We start from the raw sequence: 25,155 nt of genomic DNA, 5'->3' as shown, positions 1-25,155 counted from the left end.
ATAAACAAAGATGTCTTCATTGTAGCAATATTAGCTAAAATGTGAAACAGTGTAAGTGCCTGTGAATAAAAGACTGGTTAAGTAAATCATGATGTATCTCTACAATGGAATACTGTTCAGCCATTGAAAAGATTTGTAGGGACTTCCCTGGTGGTGCAGTGGTTAAGAATCCGCCTGCCAATGCAGGGGACACAGGTTCGATCCCTGGTCCGGGAAGATCCCACATGCCGTGGAGCAACTAAGCCCATGCGCTGCCTGTGCTCTAGAGCCCGCAAGCCACAACTGCTGAGCCCGTGTGCCGCAACTACTGAAGCCCACGTGCCTAGACCCCGTGGTCCGCAACAAGAGAAGCTACTGCAGTGAGAAGCCTGTGCACCGCAACAAAGAGTAGCCCCCGCTCGCCATAACTAGAGAAAGCCCAGGTGCAGCAATGAAGACCCAATGCAGCCAAAAATAAATATATAAATAAATACATTTATTTTAAAAAAGATAAGATTTGTACTTGGTATCACATGGAGTGTGCTTATATTTAGTTTCTGTGCCCAATATCAGTTTATTGTCTCTTGGCTCCAAAGTCACTCTTCTTGCCTAATCTATGAAAATGGTTCTGATCCTTTTAAATAATTTTTCTTTGCCAGCTGAGAGGTAGTATATTGATAACTGGCCCAGCTTTTTAAAAACAAGGGGTGGGGAAAAGATATTTATGCTTATATAAATATGCATATGCTTGAACGTGTTCTGGAAGCTGCATGAGGGGGTTACCTCTCAGGGTGAGAGTGGAATCTGGTGGGAGAGAGAGACTCACTGGAAGTTTTTTGTGTTTTTTTTTTTTTTTTTCTATGTGCATGTTTTTTTTTTGTAGAGAAAAAAGACAAAACTTTTGTTAGACATTAAAGGAAAGCTTTTTAAAAACAAGGGGTGGGGAAAAGATATTTATGCTTATATAAATATGCATATGCTTGAACGTGTTCTGGAAGCTGCATGAGGGGGTTACCTCTCAGGGTGAGAGTGGAATCTGGTGGGAGAGAGAGACTCACTGTAAGTTTTTTGTGTTTTTTTTTTTTTTTTTACTATGTGCATGTTTTGTTTTTGTAGAGAAAAACGACAAAACTTTGGTTAGACATTAAAGGAAAAGAAACTCGCATTAATGGAGAAACAGACTAGCTGGAAATACGAAATATTGTAAAGATGTCATTTAATCAGAATAAATTTATAGGTTAAATGCAGTCACGGTAAAGAAAAAAATTCCCAAGGTGGAGGCAGGGCATGGTTTTTATTGTTAAGAAGCTTAGAGTATAGTTTGGGAGACAGAAACATAATGTTCACAAAAAAATGCCTTGAACAGTTACAATGCAATATATCAAGTGCAAAGCAATAAAATTGAATACATATGTATTGTGGGAACTTGGAGTCCTTTGAGAGAATAGACAGAATGGAGTTAATCAGCAAAGGATACTTAAAAAAAAAAAGCTAACAAATGATAAGCTATAACAAGAAGGAATCTTTCTTAAAGTCCATATTCTCTCAAAAAATGGAAACTGCCCTCCCAAAGGCTTTTCAGTGTAGGGAGGGAGTTCTTTCTACAGTATATTTTGTGTTGAGAAGACCTATGTGAGAAAGTCTGTGAACTGTGCCCACATTTAGCGTTCTACTGCTGAGTAAAGTGGCCCAAATGCCTCTACATTTTCACTTTTGAGTTTGCAAATGACTGACAATTAAGTAATCAAGTACAGACGGGATTGGGTCGACCATACAAGGAGTACAATTGCTGGAAGAATCTGGAAACAATACTGACCACATTTGTTGGCATTAATTCATCGAAGCAATAATGCTGTATAGAGAAAATATGGGGTTTTTTTTTAAGTCATCAGTTCTAAGTATTTGTTGCAACTGAACTCTAACTTGGAACTGATGATAAATTCTTAAAAGAGAAAAAAACCCCACACTATTATGCATTGGGAGCTTTAAAAAATTCCCACAGCATTTGGAAAACATTTTATTATCTCTCTATGCCAGTTATAAGGATTAGAATTTAAGCCACAGATTGATATAGAAGATGTGACATGTTGCTCCAACTGAGAACTGGGTAGAACTTTTAGTAGAAAAATGATTGCTTTTGTAGGTCTTCATGAAATCTTCACTGTGAATAGGTGAAATGACTTTTAAGATTTTTCTCCTGGCAAATAAATTGCCTTTATTTTGAGAGTATTTCATGATGATTCTATAATGTCCATAGGGGATAGAAATAGATATTAAAGGAGATCTTACTTGCTAACATTTCTTAAGATATATTATCTATTGCATGCCATTTCCCATTAGTCTAGTTTATAATCATCACTCACAGTAGTTCTTTAACTTTCGTTTCCTTTGGAACACAAGTTTATATACCTCCATTTTTCATTGCTTGAGAAACTCCCCAGAAATAAAGAAATGCTGTCTTTTGTGAATCGTCAGAGGTCATCATGGTTTTGGTGGCTATATTGTTTTTCTGATTAGTGCAGGTCTTGTCAAAATGTTATATTGAGGCTTTATTCTAAAGACACACCAGTAGCCCCCTCTATTTGGTGTCACTGAAAAATAAACACAAAATCTAATCTGTTCCTTGCCGAAGAATAGAAAATTGTAGAATTTCAAGGAGGACAGTTGAGTGATGTTTGGGTTTATGAGCATTTGTCATTTCAAATTTTGCCATGTCTTATGAGATTAAGACTGAGAAACAAAATCAAAGAATTTTTAAAATCACTTAATTAATCTATAACTTAAAAGAAGATATTGAGTTGTGTTATTCTCTTGCTAATAGGATAGATTACTGGCAAGGGGTGTATTTATTAAAAGCGCTAGTTTTGGTTTCCAGTTTTTTAAAACTTGAGGATCTCTTTTTAACATCAAAAGGTTTCGTGGATTCCCTCATATAGTAGAAGTTATACTTTGACTTTTTGGTCGGCAGGCAATTTTTGGTGATCATGTGGTTGGAAGACCACATGGAAGACCCCTCTTCTAGGGGCCCTTGGCCCATGTTTGGGAACCAGTGCCGTGCACTGTTCAGATTTAACCATGACGGCTTCAGTCCAAAGAAGTAGAACATGGTTTTTGAAACAGCCCAATTGAGTCTAGAGGAGAAAAGTCAGAGGTCAGAACTGAAAATGTTTCTTTCTCGGTTGTTCCTACTCTGAGCAAGCTCTGTGGAACACGAGGTTAAGACAGTAAAAGTTATTATGATTATATTTTGTTCCCGGATGTTTACACCTTTTATACAAGGATGTTTACACCTTTTATATCAGTACCTATAGGTGCCAAAGCAGGAATGCCTTTGATTAGGGGCCGCAGGTGTCTATAGGGAGGGAGGCGTGGGGGTAGCCTGGGAGGTAGAACAGAGAAATCACAGGTAGGTGGGTGAAGCTACTGCTGTTATATCAGTGGGTGCTGAGTTTGGCGCTTCTGAGGGTCAGCTTTGATGTGCAGTTAGTTCTACAAGTGTGAAAACAACAAAACAGAGATTCAGCTGGTTTCAGGAGAGAACCTACTTTCTTTTTTTTCTGCCACCCCGTATATTCTGTAAAATTTATGAAAGTGGAAGTGTCTGAAGACGTGATCATGTCGACTTGAGGATACTCCAGATCTGATATCTGAAGAAAGGTCCAGTCCATGGTCAGATCCCTCTCTCCCGCAGGACACTGTCATGTTAAAGTCTCTGACCAGTAGAAGAACCTGCTGAGCTTCGTGTGGTCCAGGATTTCCCAAAACTCATTTGACCGTGGAACTCCTGCTTGTCTACCCACCCAACCCCAAATGTGAAATGCCTGGAAACATCGTGCAGAGCACACTTTGGGAAAGGCTGATCTTAGTTATAATCTGGACTTTACAAACCTCAGAAGCTCTAAGTATGGCTGAGCTGTACAGTGAGGATGCTGTCACTCATGGTCTTCACGTCTGTCTCCTGGGTTAGGGGTCTGTGTCTGCAGGGAAGGGTGCTAATGCCAGGTACCTCAGATGGCCTTTGGGAACACGGATTTGTTCTCTGCCTTCAGCGAATTCTCAAAGACGAAAGCTTTCTCTGGTTTCTCTTTGTATAAGTCACTCTTCATAAAATAATTACGTACTACTCACTTATTCATTTCATCTCTCCTCAGGGCTTGCGTTACTATCTCCATTATCATAACAGATTGGGGTGGGGAGGGGCATCTAGAAGGTCTTTTGTTCAACCATCAAGAAATATTTAGACAGCAGCTCTCTTCTCAATCTTAAAATATTGTTTCTAACCACTCAAATTCACACATAATTTGGGAAAACTCTTGAAAGAGTCAGAAGGCTGGAGGAAAAGGAACAAGGTGAGGCGGGTGGGTGGATGGGGTGGGGAATGGGTGTTCTCCATCTTTGCTCACTAGTTCAGAGTGTGTCTTTTGAATTGGCTAATTCTCTTGGAGGCAAGGCTAGTTGGTTCCCTCTAGAATTTGCCAGCCAGGGATGCCTTCCTGTTTTTAAAGCAGGGTCTTCATTTTAACAAAATATCTATTCAACAAAATAGTTTAAATATCACTTGGAAATTCTGATGGGAATTTTCTTGTAAAGTAGGTTTATAGCTTCTGATAGGGTAACAGAAATATGCATTTCTTACTGTTCTGAAGCCTCTGGGAAGGAAGGACAGCTGTGGGCAAAACGTTTCTAGTCTGAAGAGAAGCATGCTATTGGTTTGCAAGGATGAGCTGTTCTCTTACAGGACCTATAATAACGATCATTAGCATTTGCATAGCACAGTACACAACACTTGCATACACATATAGCATATGATCCTTATAACAGCCCTTGTAAGGGAAATCATATTGACATTTTTTTCATCTCCGTTTACAGTTGACGAAGCTGGAGCTCAAGGAGGTTGAAATTACTTGTCCAGAGCCATTTAGTAGTGAATGGGCAAGCATGAACTTAACACTTTTTCTTTTTAAAAAACCTTTAAAGAACATAGTATGTATTCATTACTTACAGGCCAGTCATTCAGAAATACACAATTTAGAAGTAAGCTGGAACTCTGGACCTTTTAAAAGTTGCACCATACCAATTCCTAGAGCAGACTAATCCATATGGTAGCCACCCACCCCCCATGGCTCTTAAGCACCTGAAACATGACTTGTCTGAATTGCAGTGTGCTGTAAGTGTTTAAAATGCATACTGGATTTCAATGACTAAGTATGAAAAAAAGAATGTAAAATACCCTATCAATACTTGTTTGCATTGATTATATGTTGAAATACTGTTTTGGATATACTGAATTATATATTATGATTAATTGCACTTTCTTTTTACCTTTTTAAAGGCGACTATCAGGAAATTTTAAATGATATAAGTGGCTCACATTATATTTCTATGGGACAGCAATGGCTAGAACCATTTCCCATGGTTTTCCATAGCATAATTTGTGTCTTATGCAAATAATATGCCTTTATATTTTACTCTTCTGGCATATAACCCCTCTCCCCATTATTTGGGGAGAGGTTGATCTAAATTTCCCTTTCTGTTTTGAAGACTGCTTTAAGAAGCCTGTAAATTATTTTATAATTTTAATATAATTTCCGTGGTTTTCATGGCACCGCCTTCCAGGAGAGGCTTGATTCATTGGCACCGTCCTCGTCTGGGAGCTCTCTGTTAGATCCATGGTGCTGTTAGTGTGAGAGTTTGAGTTTGTGTGTGAGGACACACGTGTGTGTACGTATGTGCTTGTGTGTGACCACGAGAGAGGGGGAGAGGAGGATGGGAAACAGATTCTCCAGGGGCTCTACCAAATTCTGCAGGTCCCCACCCTTAAAGAGTCTGTTTCTTGACGGGTGGGGAGTAAAGATTTGGGTTCCCCCCCAGCTCCCCCTCTCCTTAAAGAAATCCCACCCTGCGGATGAGTCCCCGTTGCCAAAGGGAATGCACTGAGCCACAGCAGGGAAAAAGGCTGAAAATCAACACATTAGAGAGGAACACTATAGCCGTCAGCTCGTGGTAGAAAGGACCGTTGGGAAAGGTTTTCTTTTATGAGCATTTTCTGACTGGTTTCATCCCTTCCTCTGGTCCCTGGTGGTAATGGGATATTAGGAAAGTGGAGCCAGTTGTTCGTAGGATGGGGGGCCAAAGTTGGGGGGCTCACAGGTGTCTTTCTCCACTGACCATCCCCGTTTGCAGCCTGCGTGGCCAGGCCTTCCCCGGGCTCTGTGGAGCTTCCAGGATAACTATTAAATCAGCAGATATTGTTAGGCATGTACAGACAGAGTTTGGTCTAACTCAGTCTAATTATTAAAATTCTTGGCAGGAATTCTACATGAATCACCTCCAAAAAAATTTACATTAAAATTAATGCTACAAGTCTGGCTCCAGGCCACAAAACTGAGAAAACTACTGCGAGTTCTAAGTCCACAAGTGTGGCCTTAACTCCTCTTTGTCCACAGGCCTAGTGACTTTTTTCCCCACCAACAAAGGCACATGAATTTTCTTAAGAACGTGGAAGGGTCGGGGAGGGCTCTGAGGGCATCACTCCGGAAGGGAGTTATTCTGATCTTCGAATTAAGGCAGGTGTTCGGTCCTCAGGCTGTGGAGTTAGACAACCTGGGTTCACATCCGGCCAAGCCACTTATGGGTAGTGTGGTTTCGGGCCGGTTCCTTAGCCTCTCTGAACCTTAGTGTTCCATCTGGAAAATGGGGATGATAACACCTAGAGATTTGTCTGGATACTAAGTGAGCTAATGCACATAAAGCTCATGGCGGAATGGAAGGGGTAAGCACCTGATAGCTGTTAGCTCTTTTGTTTGCTGTAGTGTTCCTCATCATTCATTGTGGTGAGCTGTTCTGTGGGTCAGCGTTAAAATGCTAAGTGGTGGGACTTCCCTGGCAGTCCAGTGGTTAAAACTCTGTGCTTCCACTGTAGGGGGCGTGGGTTCGATCCCTGGTCGGGGAACTAAGATCCTGCAAGCCGTGCAGCGTGGCCACCGCCCCCCCCCGCCCCCCCCCAAAATTAAAATGCTAAGTGGAGACAGGCACCACTGCAGGCTATGCTCTCCTTTCTTCACTTCTTTGTAAACAGGTTTTGGGGGAAAGAAAACAAGTCCTGGAAAGCCTGTGGCATTGCCATCCAATGACTGTTGACTTTAAATAGCCTTCTCTGCTCACCCTTTTCGGGGGGCAGGGCAGGGTAAGAGTCCAGTGAGGCAGCATGTTTTTGTGTGTCTTTTGTCATCGCTGTTCTCCCCCTAATCAATCTGTGCCAGTCTCTATGGAGGAATGCTTAAGACCTTCACCATGATTTTTCAGAGTTCAGAAAGACTTTCTGATACCTTCTGCCTGAAGGTCGTGGATATCAGATGTTGATCCTCAAAATTTAAAAAGAAATTTTTTTTCTATTCCCTTTATAGTTTCTAAGCATGATAGAGCTAATGTTGACTTATGTCTGGGATGGATTATAGATATTTGTTCTTTGAATGTATGGGAGCAGTGAATAATAGATAACATTGGTGAGAGGTAGGTGGATAGCAATAATACTTGCCCTTGGTTTCAGGTTCATTCTTGACTCATCAGCTGGAGCAAACACTGCAGGGGTATTTTTGGAAGATGACCATGGAGGGCTGAGTGGTATTGCTGTCAGACAGATGGAACCATGTGTAAACAGCAAGTCGAGGGAAACTTGCATGGTGAGCCTTTATAAGGACAAAATCCAGTTGACGTCAGATTTAGCTAACATTTATTGGGTGCCTACAATTTGCCGGGCATTGTTCTGGTTTTAACTGATGAAGTGTCATTTGATCCTGTGACCATGATCTGAAGTGTAGGGACCAGAAAGGAAACTGAGGTCAGGGCATTTGAAGTATTTGAGTCACACCGAGTCAGGGCAGAGCTGTGAGTTGAAACCAGGTCTCTTGTTTCCCAGGCCAAGGTTCTTACCTGGTGTAAACTGCAGGAGAGGTCAGTGTCCACTTCTGTGCCAGGTACTGTTATCCCCCTTAACTTAGATACCATACCCCCTCCTTCCAAACCCCTGAATTTGGAGAGGCTCATATAGATGCAGATTAGAATACAGACCTGTCTCCCTAAAAAGTCCATGCTTGTCCCTCAGAGCCACCCTGCCTCTCAGAAGGTGCTTCCAACCCAACAGATTGGGTCATTTTTAACATCTGTGCAGAACGATCCCAGCTTTTCTATATTACAAACCTTTCTTTCCTTGAAAAGAAAAAAGGCAAACATTTTTGGCCCTCTTCTTTGCAGGCGTTAGTTTCGGAGTGATTTTTGGCCCTGCTAGTAAAGTGCTGAAGTAGAGGCTCAGTCCCAGTGGTAAGAATCTGAAAAATTAATGTCACTCATTTTTCTTCTGCTTGAACTGGCAGCTCCCTATTGCCTGTAAATAAACTCACCACCTCCCCATTCCCACCCAGGGAGGATCCCCAATGCTAGCCACGGTTTGCCAACAGCCTTCTGTCAGGAAAGAGATTTTCTCCTGACATTTTTACCTAATCTGTGCCTGTCTGTTTCTACAAGATGCAGTGATTTGTGGCGGGGAAGAAAGCTTGGTTTTTGAGGCAGGTGCCTCATCCAGTTTACTGGCTGTGTGACCTTGGGCAAGTTGCTGCTTCTGTTTCCCCATCTATTAAATGCTTGTCTCTCCTCTTTTTAGCTTTTTAGCTATATCTTTAGTAAAATTTTAGTGTTCAAAACTATAGCTTGAGGAAAATCATTTAATTGAACAAAAACCCTGTGATTTTCTCTCTGTAAAATTTATAGATTGGGCAGTTCCTCCCTTCAAGAAGTTTACTGTCCCCCAGGAGAGAACCCCTCCCAGATCCCTATAACAGAGAGCAGAAAATGACATATGCCTGGAGAGAAAGGAGGAAAAGGCTAGTTTTTTTTGTTTTTGTTTTTGTTTTTGTTTTTAAGGCTCACAAAACCCTGTGATTTTCTCTCTGTAAAATTTATAGATTGGGCAGTTCCTCCCTTCAAGAAGTTTACTGTCCCCCAGGAGAGAACCCCTCCCAGATCCCTATAACAGAGAGCAGAAAATGACATATGCCTGGAGAGAAAGGAGGAAAAGGCTAGTTTTTTTTGTTTTTGTTTTTGTTTTTAAGGCTCACTGCTAATTGCTGTAGATAAAATAATGAATAATGTGGTCTTTGCTCTTAAGGAGCTAAGTCTCCCTTGGGGGGAGACACCCGCTGTATTTTTTTTGTAGCTCTTAATTAATATCTGCCATTTTCTTGTTCTTGTTTATTACCTGTCCTCCATCACTAGAATATAAGCCCATGAGAGCAGGAACCCAGTGTCTTATTTGTGGTCCTGTTTCCTATACCCAGCACTTCAGTATTGGTTGAATTAATGAATGGATGGATGAATTATTAAATGAAGTAAGGAGACAATTATCCTGTAACATAGGTGCTATCAGAAAAGCATGTACAGGGCGGGGAGGGCACACAGGGGAGGAATCCCAGCCCGGCTCCTTTTTGTGGGGGAGGGGCGTTAGAGTAGTTTTCCAGAGGAGGTGATGTCCAAACTGGTTCCTGACAGCAAAACGGAACCAAAAGTATTCCAGGCAGTGGTAAGTTTTACCCCCAGAGAATGCAAAGTAAGCGATTAGGACAGTGGTTCTCAACGGGGCAGGGGTGGCGGGGGTGAGGGGGAGAGTATTGCCCACAGGGAAATTTGGCATGACTTGGGGGAGCATCCTGCAGTGCACTGGGCGGCCCCCACCACAGAGAAACTGTCTGGCCCCCTAGAGCCCAGGCTGAGAAACCCTGAGTTAGAGGAAGAATGGCCCAGGGAGGAGGGGCAGGTGCTGAGGTGGGAACAAAGATGAACAGCAGGAGGAAGGAAAGGGGCAGCCGTGGGCGGGTAGTTATTTGGGAATTGAATTTTGTTTGGCGGCTCAGTACATGGAGAACTTCTAGATGCACAATGTCCAGTCATCCTTAAATAATCCTGAAGCAAGGATTCATTTACCACCGAGTTGCAGAGCACCCTGTATTGAAGAAGTCTTTGCTGATTACCCTGGGACAGGGCATTATGAAGCTAATAGCTTATGCTGCCTGTAATTTCTTTATTTCCTTTCAATAATAGCGGAACATGCAGGATGTCAATAAGGCAGCTCAGCATTTTCCTTCTCTTATTAAATTGAAGTGATTGCCTTTCTGCATCTGACTGATGGGAGGAAAATGCATCCGACCCTGGAAGGTGCTTTCAAACAGGAATGGAGTTCCTTTTTTCTCTCCGGACCACATGACCCATCTTGCTAATTGATCGTCCCCTAAGCAGTGTTGAGCAGCCCATGGTGGCTTTGTTTCCACTTTCCTAGGAAAAAGCCAGGTGTCTATGCTGCAGCCTTGATGCTCACCCAACTACTGACTTTCTCGACCAGGGCAAGTGAGGGTGGGAACGGCCCTTACCTCCAGCCCCCCTTCCCAAAGACAGAACATTCAAGTTCTCCAGTGAGCCTGGCTTGGGCTTGCCCGGGACCTGCCAGGAGCTGAAGGTTGTTTTTTTTCTCCCACAGGAAATAATTTTCCTGGGCACGGCAGCCCTGGGTCGCCAATCCCTTGGTTTCACGAAAGCTCACGTGTGTGTGACAGTGGCACTATTGTTGGGCATGCTGGAGTTTCCATTCCAGATCCTGTGTTTATCTGCTGCAGGGATTTTTCTCTGAGAGGCATAATTTAAACAGTAAGGCATAAGAAGGGACCGATTTGAAAAAAGAGAGAATAGTCTCTGATATCTGGCAACTGAGAAGTGGGTGAGTTGTAATCGAGTGGCCACGTGCAAGTGGTTGAGCCTGGGTCAGTTTCAGTGGCTGAGGCTGCTTGGTGCTTTAGGAGTTTTGAACTAGATGAGAGTGTCCTATTACCAGGAACAGCTCTCCCTATAAAAAACAAATGTCAGTTCCAGAGAAACTCCCCTGGGCTACGGTGGATGAGATGAGATGTGGGGGGACTGGGTTTAATAAATGTTTGTTTTGGGCTTCCCTGGTGGCGCAGTAGTTGAGAATCCGCCTGCCGATGCAGGGGACGCCGGTTCGTGCCCAGGTCTGGGAAGATCCCACATGCCGCGGAGCGGCTGGGCCCGTGAGCCACGGCCGCTGAGCCTGCGCGTCCGGAGCCTGTGCTCCGCAACGGGAGAGGCCACAACAGTGAGAGGCCCGCGTACCACCAAAAAAAAAAAAAAAGTTTGTTTTTTGTTTTTTTAAAATTTATTTTTATTTTATTTATTTATTTATTTTTGGCTGCGTTGGGCCATCGTTGCTGCGCACGGGCTTTCTCTAGTTGTGGTGAGCAAGGGCTACTCTTCATTGTGGTGTGCAGGCTTCTCATTGTGATGGCTTCTCTTGTTGTGGAGCACGGGCTCTAGGCACGTGGGCTTCAGTAGTTGTGGCATGCGGGCTCGGTAGTTGTGGCTCGCAGGCTCTAGGGCGCAGGCTCTAGGGCGCAGGCTCAGTACTTGTGGCGCACGGGCTTAGTTGCTCCGTGGCATGTGAGATCCTCCCGAACCCATGTCCCCTGCATTGGCAGGCAGATTCTTACCCACTGTGCCACCAGGGAAGTCTCATTAATAAATGTTTAGATTCAGTTAAAAATGAAGTTGAAGTAAAAATAAAGAGAATAGGTGAAACCATCTAGTGAGCATGGCCACCGTGCCAGGCACTGTGTTCAGTAGTAGAGACACACTTAATCCTCCCCCCAACCCTGGAAGGTGTAGGAACAATTCGTGAGGCCCATTTTACCAAAAGATTTAACCTTGGAAGATATCGACCATGTAGAGAAAAATGAATGATGTTGGGAAAGATGAGGTCTCATTGAGCTGGGAAGTATTATCGTATCGGCTTTCGAGTGGTATTTAATTCCATTTTGTCCCCACACCGAGCTTTGTCACGGCAGCGCACCCCATAGCCCTTCTCCTGGTTTGTGTGTTATCTTCTTTCACTCTTCCATGTCTTTGGGGAGCCTCTTTTCTTCCTTTTTCTTTCTTTTTAAAAAAATATTTATTTATTTTATTTATTTGGTTGTGCCGGGTCTCAGTTGTGGCAGGCGGGCTCCTTAGTTGCAGCTTGTGGTCTCCTTAGTTATGGCATGTGAACTTTTAGTTGTGGCATGCATGTGGGATCTAGTTCCCTGACCAGGGATCGAACCCAGGCCCCCTGCACTGGGAGCGCAGAGTCCTAACCACTGCACCACCAGGGAAGTCCCTTCGTCCTTTTTCTTTTAAAGAAGATGAACTATAAAGGGAAGGAGTGAAAGGGAAGTAGGAGAGAAAAGGGAAATCAGGACAGAGGTGAAAAGGGAGAGCCGGTCCTCATTAATTATCTATTTTTATATAGTAGTGTGTATATGTCAATCCCAATTTCGCAGGTTATAAAATAGACAACTAATAAGGACCTACTGCATATCACAGGGAACTCTACTCAATACTCTGTAATGGCCTATATGGGAAAAGAATCTAAAAAAGAGTGTATATAGGTATATGTATAACTGATTCACTTTGCTGTACACCTGAAACTAACACAACATCGTAAATCAACTATACCCCAATAAAAATTTTTTAAAAAAAGAAGAAGAGCTGGGACTCCTGGGAAAGCTCTGGAGTGACTGGCGGAATGGGTTGCAGGAGGACCTGTGTTTGCCCACATTTCAGGTGTGGTGTCGCTCTCTGCCAGGTGGATTTAAACTTCACATTGTCAATCCCAGTTATGCACCCTGCCAGGAGGGAGCATGTTAGCACAGGTTATACAAAGCAGGGGAGAGTGGACGTGTTCCCCTCTCTCCATCATCTCTGCCAGAGCCAAGAAAGCCGCCACCAGGAGGACCCTGGGTCAGGGAGGGTCAGATATTTCGTTTGGCCTCCCGGAAGCCTAATGCTTTCATTCCTTGTCTCAGGCTACTGGGCTGTAGAGAGAATTCTTGACGAAGTGAACACCAAGGAGGGCGTTCTTACCAAAGACTGAATACAGTGGTCGAGGTACTGTCTTTGAGGCCAGGATGGAGGATTGAGGCCCTCCGTCCAGCCTCTGCCTGGATTTTCCTAAGAGATTTCCTCGCTTTCTCCCCTAATAAGATTATCCTCTAGTGGAGTCTCCACAATCCAGGTACACTCAAAAAACTCACCTTTTCCACCCTCCCTCTGGAAGTGTGACCTGATACAACTGGGCTGATGCACTCAATAAAGCAGTGAGAGAGACTTGGCCTGCCCTCTGCAGCAGGCTTCTCAGCCGGACATTTTTGCCCTTTAGGGACATATGGCAATGTCTGGAGACTTTTTAAAAAAGTAAACTTTATTTATTTAGAGCAGTTTTAGGTTTATAGAAAAATTGAGCAGAAGTACAGAGAGTTCCCATATACACCTTCTTTTACCCCAGTGTCTCCTATTACTAACATCTTGCATTGATGTGGCATATTTGTTACAACTGATGAGCTGATACTGATACCTTATTAACTAAAGTCCATGGCTTACTAAAATTCACGCTTTGTGTTGTACATTCTGTGGGTTTTTTTGTTTTTTTTTTGTGGTACGCGGGCCTCTCACTGTTGTGGCCTCTCCCGTTGCGGAGCACAGGCTCCAGACGCGCAGGCTCAGCGGCCATGGCTCACGGGCCCAGCCGCTCCACGGCATGTGGGATCCTCCCGGACCGGGGCACGAACCCGTGTCCCCTGCATCGGCAGGCGGACTCTCAACCACTGCGCCACCAGGGAAGCCCCATTCTATGGGTTTTGACCAATGCATGATGACATGTGTCCACCATCACAGTGTCACACAGAATAGTTTCACTGTTCTAAAGTCTCCTGTGCCTTCTGGAGACACTTTTGATTGTCGCAACTGGGCAGGTGTTGCTGGCATCCAATGGGTAGAGGCCAGGGATGCTGCCACATATTCTGCAGTGTAGAAGCCAATGCCCTAATGAAAAGTCAATAGTGCCAAGATTGCGAAACCCCGCTGTACACTCTCACGCAGGTGTGGTTGTGTGCATGGGGGGGGATGGGGGGTGGTCGTGAGGCTCCAGGGCTGCAGAGGAACCTGGCATTTGGATGGTGGGAGGCCTGGCTGTGCATTGGCAGCAAAGAGGCACCCGGGAAGATTTGTAAAGTCCTGAGGAGAAAATGAACTGTAACTTGCAGGCAGCATTTCAGCCGTAATCCCTACACGTATTGCTTTAACTCTCACCCTCTTCAAATTCAAACCCTGAGGTCTGAGTCCGATTAAAATGCCCAGAATTATAATGACTGGGCTGTGCATGGTGGGGTTAGCTTAGGTTACTCTCAAATTAAATGCAGTCGGATCCATCCAGAACAAAATCCCAAGTCTCGGGTTCAGATCCCCTGTATTTAAGCAACGTCAGTGTTTTCTCGCTGCCTCGGTTTCCTTTTCTAAGGAAAACAGTTGTCTTCCTTGTCTCGACTTCATGAGTTACTCTCTGCCATGCGCTACCGTTAGCTTTTGTGATGCCAGCGTTGGGTTATGGGCAGCAAGGAATACTGTTGAAGACCTAATTAATTAGAAACTGCCCACGAGGCAGCATTTTTATACTGGAAAGGGCTTACGTGGATGCTGAGGTTTGCGGCCAAGGGTGGTAAGCTGTAAGATGACTGCTTTTCAAGACGAGATTTATAAGGGAAAAATGCAAGCTTTGTAAAAGTCAGCAATTCTTGCAAATGGAGGGCTTGTGCTCAAGAATCGGGTGGTGTGGCTTGCATTGGTCCCGCAGACCTCTCATTGCTCCTTAAATCTTGTCAAGTGGGAGCAAGGACTTTATTCCCCTGATAGGGCTGGGAGGAGAATCCAAAAACCAAACTCACTGCCTTAGAGAATGTTAATATGGATAAAGAGAAATAGTCCTTTTCATACATTACCTCCTCCACCCTCATCTTCCTGAAGTCATAAAACCCCAAATGTAATCAGAAAAATGATCTTTTGTAAAAAAAAAAAAAATCCTCCTTTGTGGGTGCGTCTTTGGGCTGGAGAGGGAAAAACTTTGCAGAACAAAAAGGTTCAACTGAGGCATGTAAAACAAGTTTTATTAAAACGTTAATTATCGCCCACCTGCTGGTACCTTGTGAAGTTCAGAGGGAAAGGGCTAACTGAGAACAGCATTTGATGTGCATGAGAGTTGCTGGCCTCTTTCCTCTTCTTAAAAGGGACTTGTTCTTAATCAAGTTTATTTCATAATAAGTAGGTCCAGACACTGAGTTCGTGTTTGCAATTTTGATATGGTTTAATTAAGATCCTTCGCACGTGAGGTGTCGACTTTGGTTGTTTCAAATGTAATGTCTTGGCAAGTTGGGACCTTGGGTTTGGGGCATTTTTCTTTAGACTAATGATAAGGGCTCATGAACTGGCCGTGCTTGTGCACCCTCTTTGTGGGGAGGGGGTGAGGGTACATTTTGTGTGGCAAGTCCGGGGGAGCAAGGACAAAACATTCCGGTGCTTTGTCCCTCACTCTGAAGTACAGGAAGTATCCCTGGCCCTAAACTTGAAACCCCGAGCTCCACCCTTATTTTGCATCCTGCAGCCCGGAAGGATTAACCTGTCTGCATTTCTCATTTAGCCCTACCTTCCGACAGTCTGCTCTTTGACTTGAATTGCAGAATCACTCCAGATATCAGGGCTCAGAGCTTTTCAGTGTGTTGGAAGAACAGTATCTACACCACCTATTAAGCATTTAACATATGCAGGGACTGGGCTTAATGCTCTGCCTTATTACTGGATTCTCCAAGAAGCCAAGGGTCATACAGCTGATGGGTGGAGGAGCTGAGATTTGAACCTGTTTCCTGACCAGAATCAAGCCTTTAGCCAGAAGGCTGTCATGCTTTCTCTTTGTGCTCTAAGACAGGGGTCCCCAGCCCTCTGGCCGTGGACTGGTGACGGTCCAAGGCCTGTTAGGAACCGGGCTGCAGAGCTGGAGCGAAGCTTCATCTGCCGCTCCCCATCACTCGCATTACTGCCTGAACCCCTTCTCTCCCCCCCACCCCACCCCCACCCCGTCTGTGGAAAAATTGCCTTCCACAAAACCCGTCCCCGGTGCCAAAAAAGGTTGAGGACTGCTGCTCTAAGACTTAGAAAAACTCCCCACTTTCTGGTTCTTGTTTCTGTTTTTTTTTAAATAATTAATTTTTTTATTTTTGGCTGCATTGGGTGTTTGTTGCTGCACGTGGGCTTTCTCTAGTTGCGGCGAGCGGGGGCTACTGTTCATTGCAGTGTGCGGGCTCCTCATTGCAGTGTCTTCTCGTTGCAGAGCACAGGCTCTAGGCTCTCGGGCTTCAGTAGTTGTGGCTTGTGGGCTCTAGAGCGCAGGCTCAGTAGTTGTGGCGCACGGGCTTAGTTGGTCCGTGGCATGTGGGATCCTCCCGGACCAGGGCTTGAGCCCGTGTCCCCTGCATTGGCAGGTGGATTCTTAACCACTGTGCCACCAGGGGAGCCCCCTCTTGTTTTTTTGAGTCTGGAATTTTGAGTGGATCAGTCAAAGTTTGTGTATGTTCCAATGTATCAGAAAGTCCTCTGATATCCCATCTGTATTTTTTCATTTTGATTGATAACAGCAATTGTCTGAAGACCTTGGAGCACTCTATTTTTTTTTTCTCTGCTGAACTTTCTCCAGCCTTGTTCTAAGATGTGAATTCTCTCTCCCTCACTCTCTTTCTTTCGCATTACAAGCTCCTTAAGCCTAGTCTTCTGTCCTTTTCTACACCTACGATGATACCTACACCACATCCCTTAGGTGTGGTATAAACCCCAGTTGAAGGGAAAGGAACACTTACTGAGCACATGCTATGTCCTAGGTGCTTTCTGAACGTGGATTTTCTGCCCTAGTTGTCTCAGCAGCCTGTGTGATAGCTGTAGACATCTCTGTCTTATGAACAAGGGAATTGAAGCTTGGAGGGGTTCAGTATACTAGCTCTGGACCTCATGGCCAGTAGGGTATAACAGAACAAGGGTTCAGACTCAGGCCTCTGTGACATCAGCCTAAGTTCTTTCTACTTGACTGTACTTCTTCCCACTGAATGTGAATTGGGTTTAATGGCATTTTGCTTTTCCTTAGGAAAAAGGAGGTAGAGAAGGCTTATAGAAACACATGGAAAACCTTCTTCTTTTCACCCTCGCCAGAAGCCATCTCAGTAATGGAGGTTCACCTACATCAAGTGGATGGAAACACTGGGTCACGTAGCTGCCACGAGCCTGCATTTCTGTTTTATTATATAATTGGCTAGCACACACTTTCTTTGTATTTGTTTACGTATGGCTGGTTCTGACAAAGTAGATTCTTTTCTTGGCCTCGTCACTCAGAAGTAAGCTGTGGGATGTTAGTGGAAGGAGTAAAGGACTGAAAATGCCTGGGAGTTGGAAAATCTCCAAATACATGGTACAGGAGAAGGTATCCTTGTTGACTTGGTGACAAGAGCTTCCTGCATCACACCCACGAATCACACGCTGCCCTGTTGCTGCAGAACTTGCACACATCCTGTCTTTGATCCTTTACTGCTGTGGTCTCTTCCCTGGGAGGGTCCTGGCCAGTCCACTAACCAGTATTTATTGAGCTCCTACTAGATAAAAGTTTGTTTGTTGTACCCAGACTGTCAAGCAAAAATGTTAGAATAAATACTAGAATGAGATCAAGGCATTCTTCCTTTTGATTTAGGTCAGGATTCAAAGCATCCAGAGGAGTAAGAGCTGTTATTTGTACACTTTCTTTATGTCGTATCTCTCAAGATCACTGGAAAGGATTTTGATCCACTTTCTAGAACTGAAACTTTCAGGGTCCAGCAATTTCCCTTCAGAGCCTTAAAAGTCATTGTGTCATTGGGACTTTATTTCCTGTCCTCGCATCCCTTTCTCCTGGTGATCCCCGCACCCCCCCGGCCCTGGAATCCCTGGCTGTTCCCTTACCACAGTGATTTCTGGTAGCCTAGCAACATTGATCTCATGTAGCAAAGTCACCTGGGTACTGCTGGCCCTCCCAAGGAAAAATCATGTGAAGGTATCAGGTATCCAGCAGAATATATCTCCTTGGACTAGATACTCCTTTGGCTTGGAAAGGAGTATCTTTGGTCCAGCGAGGATGTGAGGGCACCTTCTGCTTGCTTTATTTATTGATTTTTTAAAGCCAAAGCAATGTTAGCAGAGCCAAGAATAATGCTGGAAAGATTCTGTACAAGAACATAGCCTTGCATAGTTTCCTGGCAGCAGTCCAGTCTGCCTTACGCTTGGGACCCGAAAGCTTTGGTTGAGAAATCCTGCACTGCGTTCAGAATGTGAAGGATCTGAATGCGGAGCCTTTAACTTCTGATGGACCCCACCTCATGTCAGCCTCTTTCCGTCTTTTGTGTGGTTCCCAGCCAGGGTTTTGAGCTGTGTTCGGAGCTTTTGTTTAGGATATCCCAAGGGGCATGAAAAGCATGTATCGTAGTCACCAGGTGGGCATTGAGCCTGTCTTCAGAATGGAGCAGCTGCAAAAAGAAAAGGAAAAAGCCATTTAATTCCAGAGACTGTTCATGGCTGAGAAATGGAAGACTATGGAATCCTTAACCCTTCTTAGTGTCTGCCTCCTACTCAGACCTGCACATCTCGTCAATACAGTCACCATCTAAGCCTCACCTGATCTGTATGGGACCCGTCATTGTGACAAGACCCTTTCCTTGGCATTCTCCCTTCTACCAGCTCACCTCACGCAGGCTGCTTCATCTTAGCTGTCTCTCTCACCCCTAACTCAGATGGCACTTGCAAGACTCCTCTTTCGTACATACCTCAGTCTTTCTTCCTTGTCCTCAGCTATACATCTGAGGGGAAAACCCCACAAGTTAATAATAATAATAAATAACAGGTTTTAATACTTCATTTTCATTGTGGGCAGTGGGAAGCCCAGGCAAGCAGTGTATGGCTGTTAGCAAGCTGAGGTCAGCCAGCTCTCTACTGGGATCTTTAATTCACTGGGTGGCTTTATTGGGGTGGATTAATCAGATATGAGAGTATGGAAACCGTGTTTTTGATCTCTGGTTCCCTAGGTTCTAGATTGGTGTTTGGGATACAGCTGCTTGAGAACTATTTGTTCACATTCTAGAAACATGTTTTAGCAGGACCTCCAGAGGTGATGAGAAACAGGTGATGAGACATCAGCTCAGGCTAGTTTATTGATTCACAAGGGGCCATCCATCCCTTTTCTGGTATCTGAACATCTATATCCCCACCCAGGACCATGCATTTCCCTGTTATCTAGGGGACTAGAAACCAAATTAGGAACCAGAGAGATTTTTAGGCAGGTGGATGGAGAGGTGGAGGGACATTTCCCCCGACCTGTCCCCAGCTCCTGTGACCACTGAATTTCTGTCCCCCAGGCAGTGCCAGGCATACTTCCAGAACTTGCTTTTGTGAACCCTGATCTTCTCCGCTCTTTGCTGACCACGCCCCTACACCACCACCCTCGGTGCCCCGAGTCTTTCTTTAGATGTACTCATCCCACTTACCAGGCCGAGGTCCTGTGGCCTTGCTGACCCCATTTTTGTACCTTGACCTCTGGGGTTCAGTCACCCCCGAACTCTTTACTAAGTGAGCTTTCTTCCATGCTGGTCTGTATGGGAATTTCTGGTTCTCCCAGGGTGGTGCCTGCTTTTGGGAGAGGATTCCGGAGGGTCTCCTCATAGGTGATCTCTTTGGAGAGGAGGTTTTAGTGTCTTAGCCCAGGTTGTTTTTGGCCGGCTTTTTTCTTTCTTTAGCCTGAGGTTGGGAAGGTGCTGTAGCAGGAGTTTGGAGCTGTGGATGTAATGGAAATTCAAGGCCCATGCTGGTTGAACTCCAAAAACAAAGACTACTTTTACAACAGCCAGGGAGCAACTTCTGCCCAGGGAGCTCAGGGGAAAAAGTGGAGAAAAAGAGAGAGAAAGAGGGGCCTCAGCTGTGAGCAGGGTGTTTCCACGTCTGAGAAACTAAGATTCAGTAACAGAGGGTCAGTCTCCTTTATCCAAATCAGCTCTCTTCTCACTCCCAGTCTTTACCTTCCTGTCCTCATTGGCCCAGTTCCTGCACATGTTGGTATGAAGGATGAAGGAATGGGAAGGAAAGGATAGCAAATAGTCCTTTTTTTTTTTTCATGTAAAAACAGGAATTTTATATTCTATGAATTGATGTCCAAGACACAATGGAGGAAGAAAAGACTGGATCGATTTCTTAGAGATCTTTCTCTCACCCACCCGCCCTTCCTCGGGAGAGATGGGACCGCCCACCTGCCAGCTTCCTCCTAGTGCTCCAGGGCCTGGCTCTGGGGGACCACGTTGGCTTGCATCTCATGGTTACTCATGGCGAAGCAGGCTCCAGCTCACTTTCCCCACATGCTCTGGGTTCTGCAGGCTCCATGCTCCATGGGATCACAGTTCCATCAGCCCAGCTCTCCGCTTCCTATCACCTCTTGGGAGGGTGCGAACTGATGGCCTCCTCACATCCTCCGAGGCCAATAGAGTCAGCCTCGCCTTAAACAAACAGCTTCCCACAAGTGTCTTCTAGATCCTCAAAGCCTTGAAGCTTCTCCTCCCAGAATGACCTCCAGCACATCCCCTATCCCTTAAGGCAATACTCATGCAAAACATTCTCTGCTTAGATCTGCGGTCTTTACCTACTAGGCTTTTGGCTTTAAAGATTTTTGCTATTTTAATCCAGAGCCACTAGTAACTATAAACATATTGTGATCATATCCCTCGTTCTCTAGAAATTCTATACCTTAAGCCCAAGCCCAGTTGGTCACTGTAACTCGCAGCTATAGGGTGGGTTTGAGCAGGTAATAAATGTGATGCGTGGGGTGAGCATGGAGATAGGGACCCGCTGTTCAGCCGTTTGGCAGCTGCCTGGCGGTGCAGAACAGACCCCACTCCTGCCTCGCTCCTGTCGCTCCTCTTTGAGTGGCCTCAGCAAGGTCACAGAGTCACAGTGAGTTTTGCTTTCCCATTCTACAAAAAGTGGATATACATCCATATAACAGTGACTCAAAAAAACATTGTCTCAAGGCAGCCATTGAGAAACCTTAAGAAACCATTTCTCAAGGTTTCCCATTTTTGTCTTCCCGGGAAGCAGAGTGGTGAGTGGGAACAAGGTAGGTTTTTGGCCTTAGAACTGCTTTTTGTTCTAGGCTTTACCATTCCGTGGCTCTGATCCCTTAAAGAAAATTACTTAACCTCTCTGAACCTCAGTTTTCTTGTACATAAACATGGGGATGATGGTGATGCCCACCTTTCCAGCTGTGGCAGGGGTTAAATTACGTGAGAGACCAGGACAGTGCAAGGTATACAGTAGGTACTTTGTACAAGGGGGTTGTAAGGAGCTTGGTTGTTAGAGCCCTAGAGACACCAGGCTGTTGGGTGTGGCGAGTGACTTATGCCTAAAAACTCGTTCGGGTACAGTTGGGTTTTGCCCCAGCAAGCCAGGTAGCAGCCTTGGCATCTTGCCTAGATGTCCTGTATGTTCACTTTGCTTGTCGAAGTAAAATGACATGCAAACCGTTTCAGGCCTTCACTGTGTGACCTTCATTTATTCAGCAAAGAGTTAAGCTAGTACCTATATTTTCCTAGTGCTTGAAAAGGTCCTAGTTGAACAGAATAACCCCTAGTTACAGTTGAGTCCGTTTAGACAAAAGAAAACCAATCATCACTGTGCAGAGTGATAATTGCTATTAAATGAGCTAACATATGTAATGTGCTCACACCCGGTGCCTGGCCCTGTCATGTAAGCCGTTTTGTAAGCATATAAGCCACGCGCCAGTGTAAAAGGATGTCTGAGGCAGAGGGCCGAGGAGGGATGCTTAGGAGAGAGGCTTGTGGGAATAGGTGTTGCTTGTTCTAAGTCTTAAGGAAGAACAGGGACTCACCAGGTGGACAGGTGTGAAGATAGGTGAGGGAGGGGAGCATTAAGGGGGAGGAGGGTGCTCCAGGCAGCTGTAACATCTGAAGCAAAGAGTTGTTTGATGCACGGAGGGTGCTGACTGCCTTTGCTTATCTTGCTGAGGAGTTTGGTCCTTATCCTCAGGGTGACCAGGAACAACAAAAGGATGTTAGGTAGAGGATTTTGTTTTGGGATGAGGACAGATTGGAAAGCCAGCCTGGAGATGGTCAGGAGGCAGTTGGGATGGAGGGCAGGCAGTGGGTAGGGGCGGTTAGATTCAGGAGCGGATGTGACTGAGTAGAAGTGAAGAAGAGGGATGAGTATGGCTGGACTCCCAGTCTTCTGGCTTGGGAAACTGGGTGGAGGGTAGTTGGTGCCATTCACCGAGACAGGGAATAATCACAGAGAAAGATAGGGAGGGGAGGTGTTCGCACATGGGAAAGCGAACATGCCCAGCTGGCAGGCCCCACGTGTTTACTCTGGAATTCTCAATTACTTACCCCTCGATGGAGGAACAAATGTTTGGTTTTTCTTTTTCTTTTTGGCATGTGTTTTTTTTGCTTTGTTTTGTTTTGGTGTAATCTAATACAATAAAATGCACAGATCTTAAGTATTTAGTTCAATGTGTTTGGACAACTGTTATGTAAATATCATTCAAAACAAGATATAGAACATTTCTGTCTCTCTAGAAAGTTCTCTTATGCTCCTTTCCAGTCAACTGGTCCTCCCCATCCCCCATCACTTTTGGTCTTTTGTCACTATAATTTAGTTTTTCCTGTTCTAGGATGTCATAAATGGAATCATACATATGCATTTAATGTTCATAAGGATAGTCCATGTTGCTGCATGTATCAATAGTGTGCTCTTTGTTATTGCTGCAAAGTATTCCATTGAATGAACACTCATGTCACAATTTCTCCATTCTTCTTTGGATGGAGGTGTGAATTGTTTCCGGTTTGGGGTGGGGGAGGGCTGCTATGAACATTCTTGTATAATTCTCTTTATGGATATATTTTTCATTTTCTCTGGGTGAATACCTATGAGTAGTATTGTAGGGTTATAACCCTACAATAGGTATATTTACCTTTATAACAATTCTCCGAAGTGGTTGTACCGTCTTTACTCCCACCAGCAGTGTGTGAGAGTTCCCTTTCTTCCCACTCCTCGCCAGCCTTTGGTGTTGCCAGTCTTTACTTATGCTATTCTTGTGTGTGTGAAGTGGGTTTAATTTGCATTTCCCAGATGGCTAATGATGTGGAACACCTTTCCATATGCTTATTTTGGCCATCCACCTATTTCTTTTTTGAAGTGTCCGTTCAAATCTGTTGCCCGTTTTTTATTGGGCTGTTCATCTTTTTATTGTTGATTTGTAAGAGTTCTTTATGTAGTCCGGGTAGGAATCCTTTGTCAAATACACATTTGCATAAGTTTTTGGTTTTAATATCACTTGGTTCTACCCATCTGGAGGCACTAAGCGTTAGAGGCATTTTCAGATTCTTGTCAGGAAGTTATAAGATGTAACAGGCTTTAGTTATTATAATCACTTATTTCTGTTGTCGAAATAACAACAGAATGGAGGTTTTGCTTTCTGTTCTAGCTTTATCAGTGGCTCTGGCTCCATAAAAAAAGTCACTTAGCCTCTCTTAACCTCAGTTTTCTTATATATAAGCATGGGGATGATGATGATGTCCACCTTTCCGGGCTATTTTGGGGATTAAATACGACTATGTGTGTGAGAGGCACTGTTGCTGACTCTTGTTCTAGGCAGGGATTGGAGCTGAGCGGTGCCCACGTAGGCACATGACCCCCTCTGTATGTTAAGAATTATGTTTATTTGTGGTGCCAGGGAGAGTTCTTCCCAGTTATTGAACAACCAGTATTAGAATCTTTCCAAGATGGTATTCCCTTGCCTTCTTTTTTTTTTTTTTTTTTTTTTGTGGCCTCTCCCGTTGCGGAGCGCAGGCTCCGGACGCGCAGGCCCAGCGGCCATGGCTCACGGGCCCAGCCGCTCCGCGGCATGTGGGATCTTCCCAGACCGGGGCACGAACCCATGTCCCCTGCATCGGCAGGCAGACTCCCAACCACCGCGCCACCAGGGAAGCCCCCCTTGCCTTCTTTTTTAAAAAACGATGTTAAATTCCAAACTTCACGTTTCACAGTGGAGAGGATATTATAAGGAGCCCTCATCACCCAGCCTCAGCTGTTCACAGCCAGTACTGTTTGTTCCATATTCACCTGCACTAACACCTCCTCCCCAGCTTATTTTAAAGCAAATCCCAGACGTCCGATCATTTCCATCATGAATGTTTTGCTGTTTCTAAAAGATAAGGACTCCTTCAAAACACACACACAACCAAAATATCATTATCACACCTTAAATATTAATAATTCCATAGTAATACATTTTTTTAATGGTTTGTTTGAATGACCTTTGTCTGAATTTTGATCGTCACTGACAGAAGACAAGCTAGCTCCCTTTTATCCATACTGGCTCTTTTTCTTTTTTTTTTTTTTTTTTTTTTTTCAAAAAAAATTTTTAAATTGAAGTGTAGTTGATTTACAATGTTGTGCTATACAGCAAAGTGACTCAGTTATACATATATATATATATATACATTGTTTTTTTGGTATTCTTTTCCATTATGGTTTATCCCAGGAGATTGGATATAGTTCCCTGTGCTATACAGTAGGCCCTTGTTGTTTATCCATCTTATATGTAATAGTTTGTATCTGCTAACCCCAGACTTCCACTCCATACCTCTCCCTCCCCCCACTCCCCCTTGGCAACCACAAGTCTGTTCTCTATGTCTGTGAGTCTGTTTCTGTTTTGTAGATAGGTTCATTTGTGCTTACTGGCTCTTCTTGAACTTGTGTAGAGGCTCTTTGGGGCCATATGTTCTGTAGTTCAGCTGTCTGATTCCCCTTCACTTTATTTTTTTTCTTAAAACCTTTATGTCCAGTATAACATACATACAGAAAAGTGCAAAAGACATAAATGAGCAAGTTAATGCGTTATTATGAAGTGAACTCCCATATGACTGCATCTAAATCAAGAAATAGACCTTTGTCAGACTCTCAAAGCCTCCCATGTGCCCCTCTCCCGGCACAAGCCCTTCCTCGCTTTCAAAGGGAGCCATCCCCCTGAATGGCAGTCATTTCCTTGCCTCCGTCCAGAATTCTCAACCTAAGTGTGCTTTCCTAAACACTGTGGTTTAGTTTTGGCTGTTTCGGAGCTTTATATAAATAGAATTAGGTATTAATCTTAAAATGAAGTCACATTTGTCAGACTTTTCATTAAGGACGGGT

General features: G+C 44.4%; 1 protein-coding gene across 2 annotated transcripts in view; it reads left to right on the top strand.

Moving 5' to 3' along the window:
• LOC114487815 (nucleoredoxin-like) overlaps window positions 1–20,766 on the top strand; it is an 82,640-nt gene extending 61,874 nt beyond the window's left edge. Inside the window, exon 2 of one of the 2 annotated variants that reach the window (XM_028500012.2) lies at window positions 17,030–20,766. In XM_028500012.2, coding sequence (XP_028355813.1) covers window positions 17,030–17,056 — 27 coding nt within the window. In that variant the 3' untranslated portion in view covers window positions 17,057–20,766. Of the gene's footprint in view, window positions 1–7,528; window positions 8,849–17,029 lie in introns of those variants that run through there. The other variant, XM_028500014.2, reaches the window with a different exon arrangement.
• Window positions 20,767–25,155: the final 4,389 nt, after the last annotated feature.

The sequence above is a fragment of the Physeter macrocephalus genome, chromosome 14 (assembly GCF_002837175.3).
Source record: "Physeter macrocephalus isolate SW-GA chromosome 14, ASM283717v5, whole genome shotgun sequence".
NCBI lineage: Eukaryota > Metazoa > Chordata > Mammalia > Artiodactyla > Physeteridae > Physeter > Physeter macrocephalus.
The sequence above is the reverse complement of the archived record's forward strand: the minus strand, read 5'-3'. Positions and strand labels throughout refer to the sequence as shown.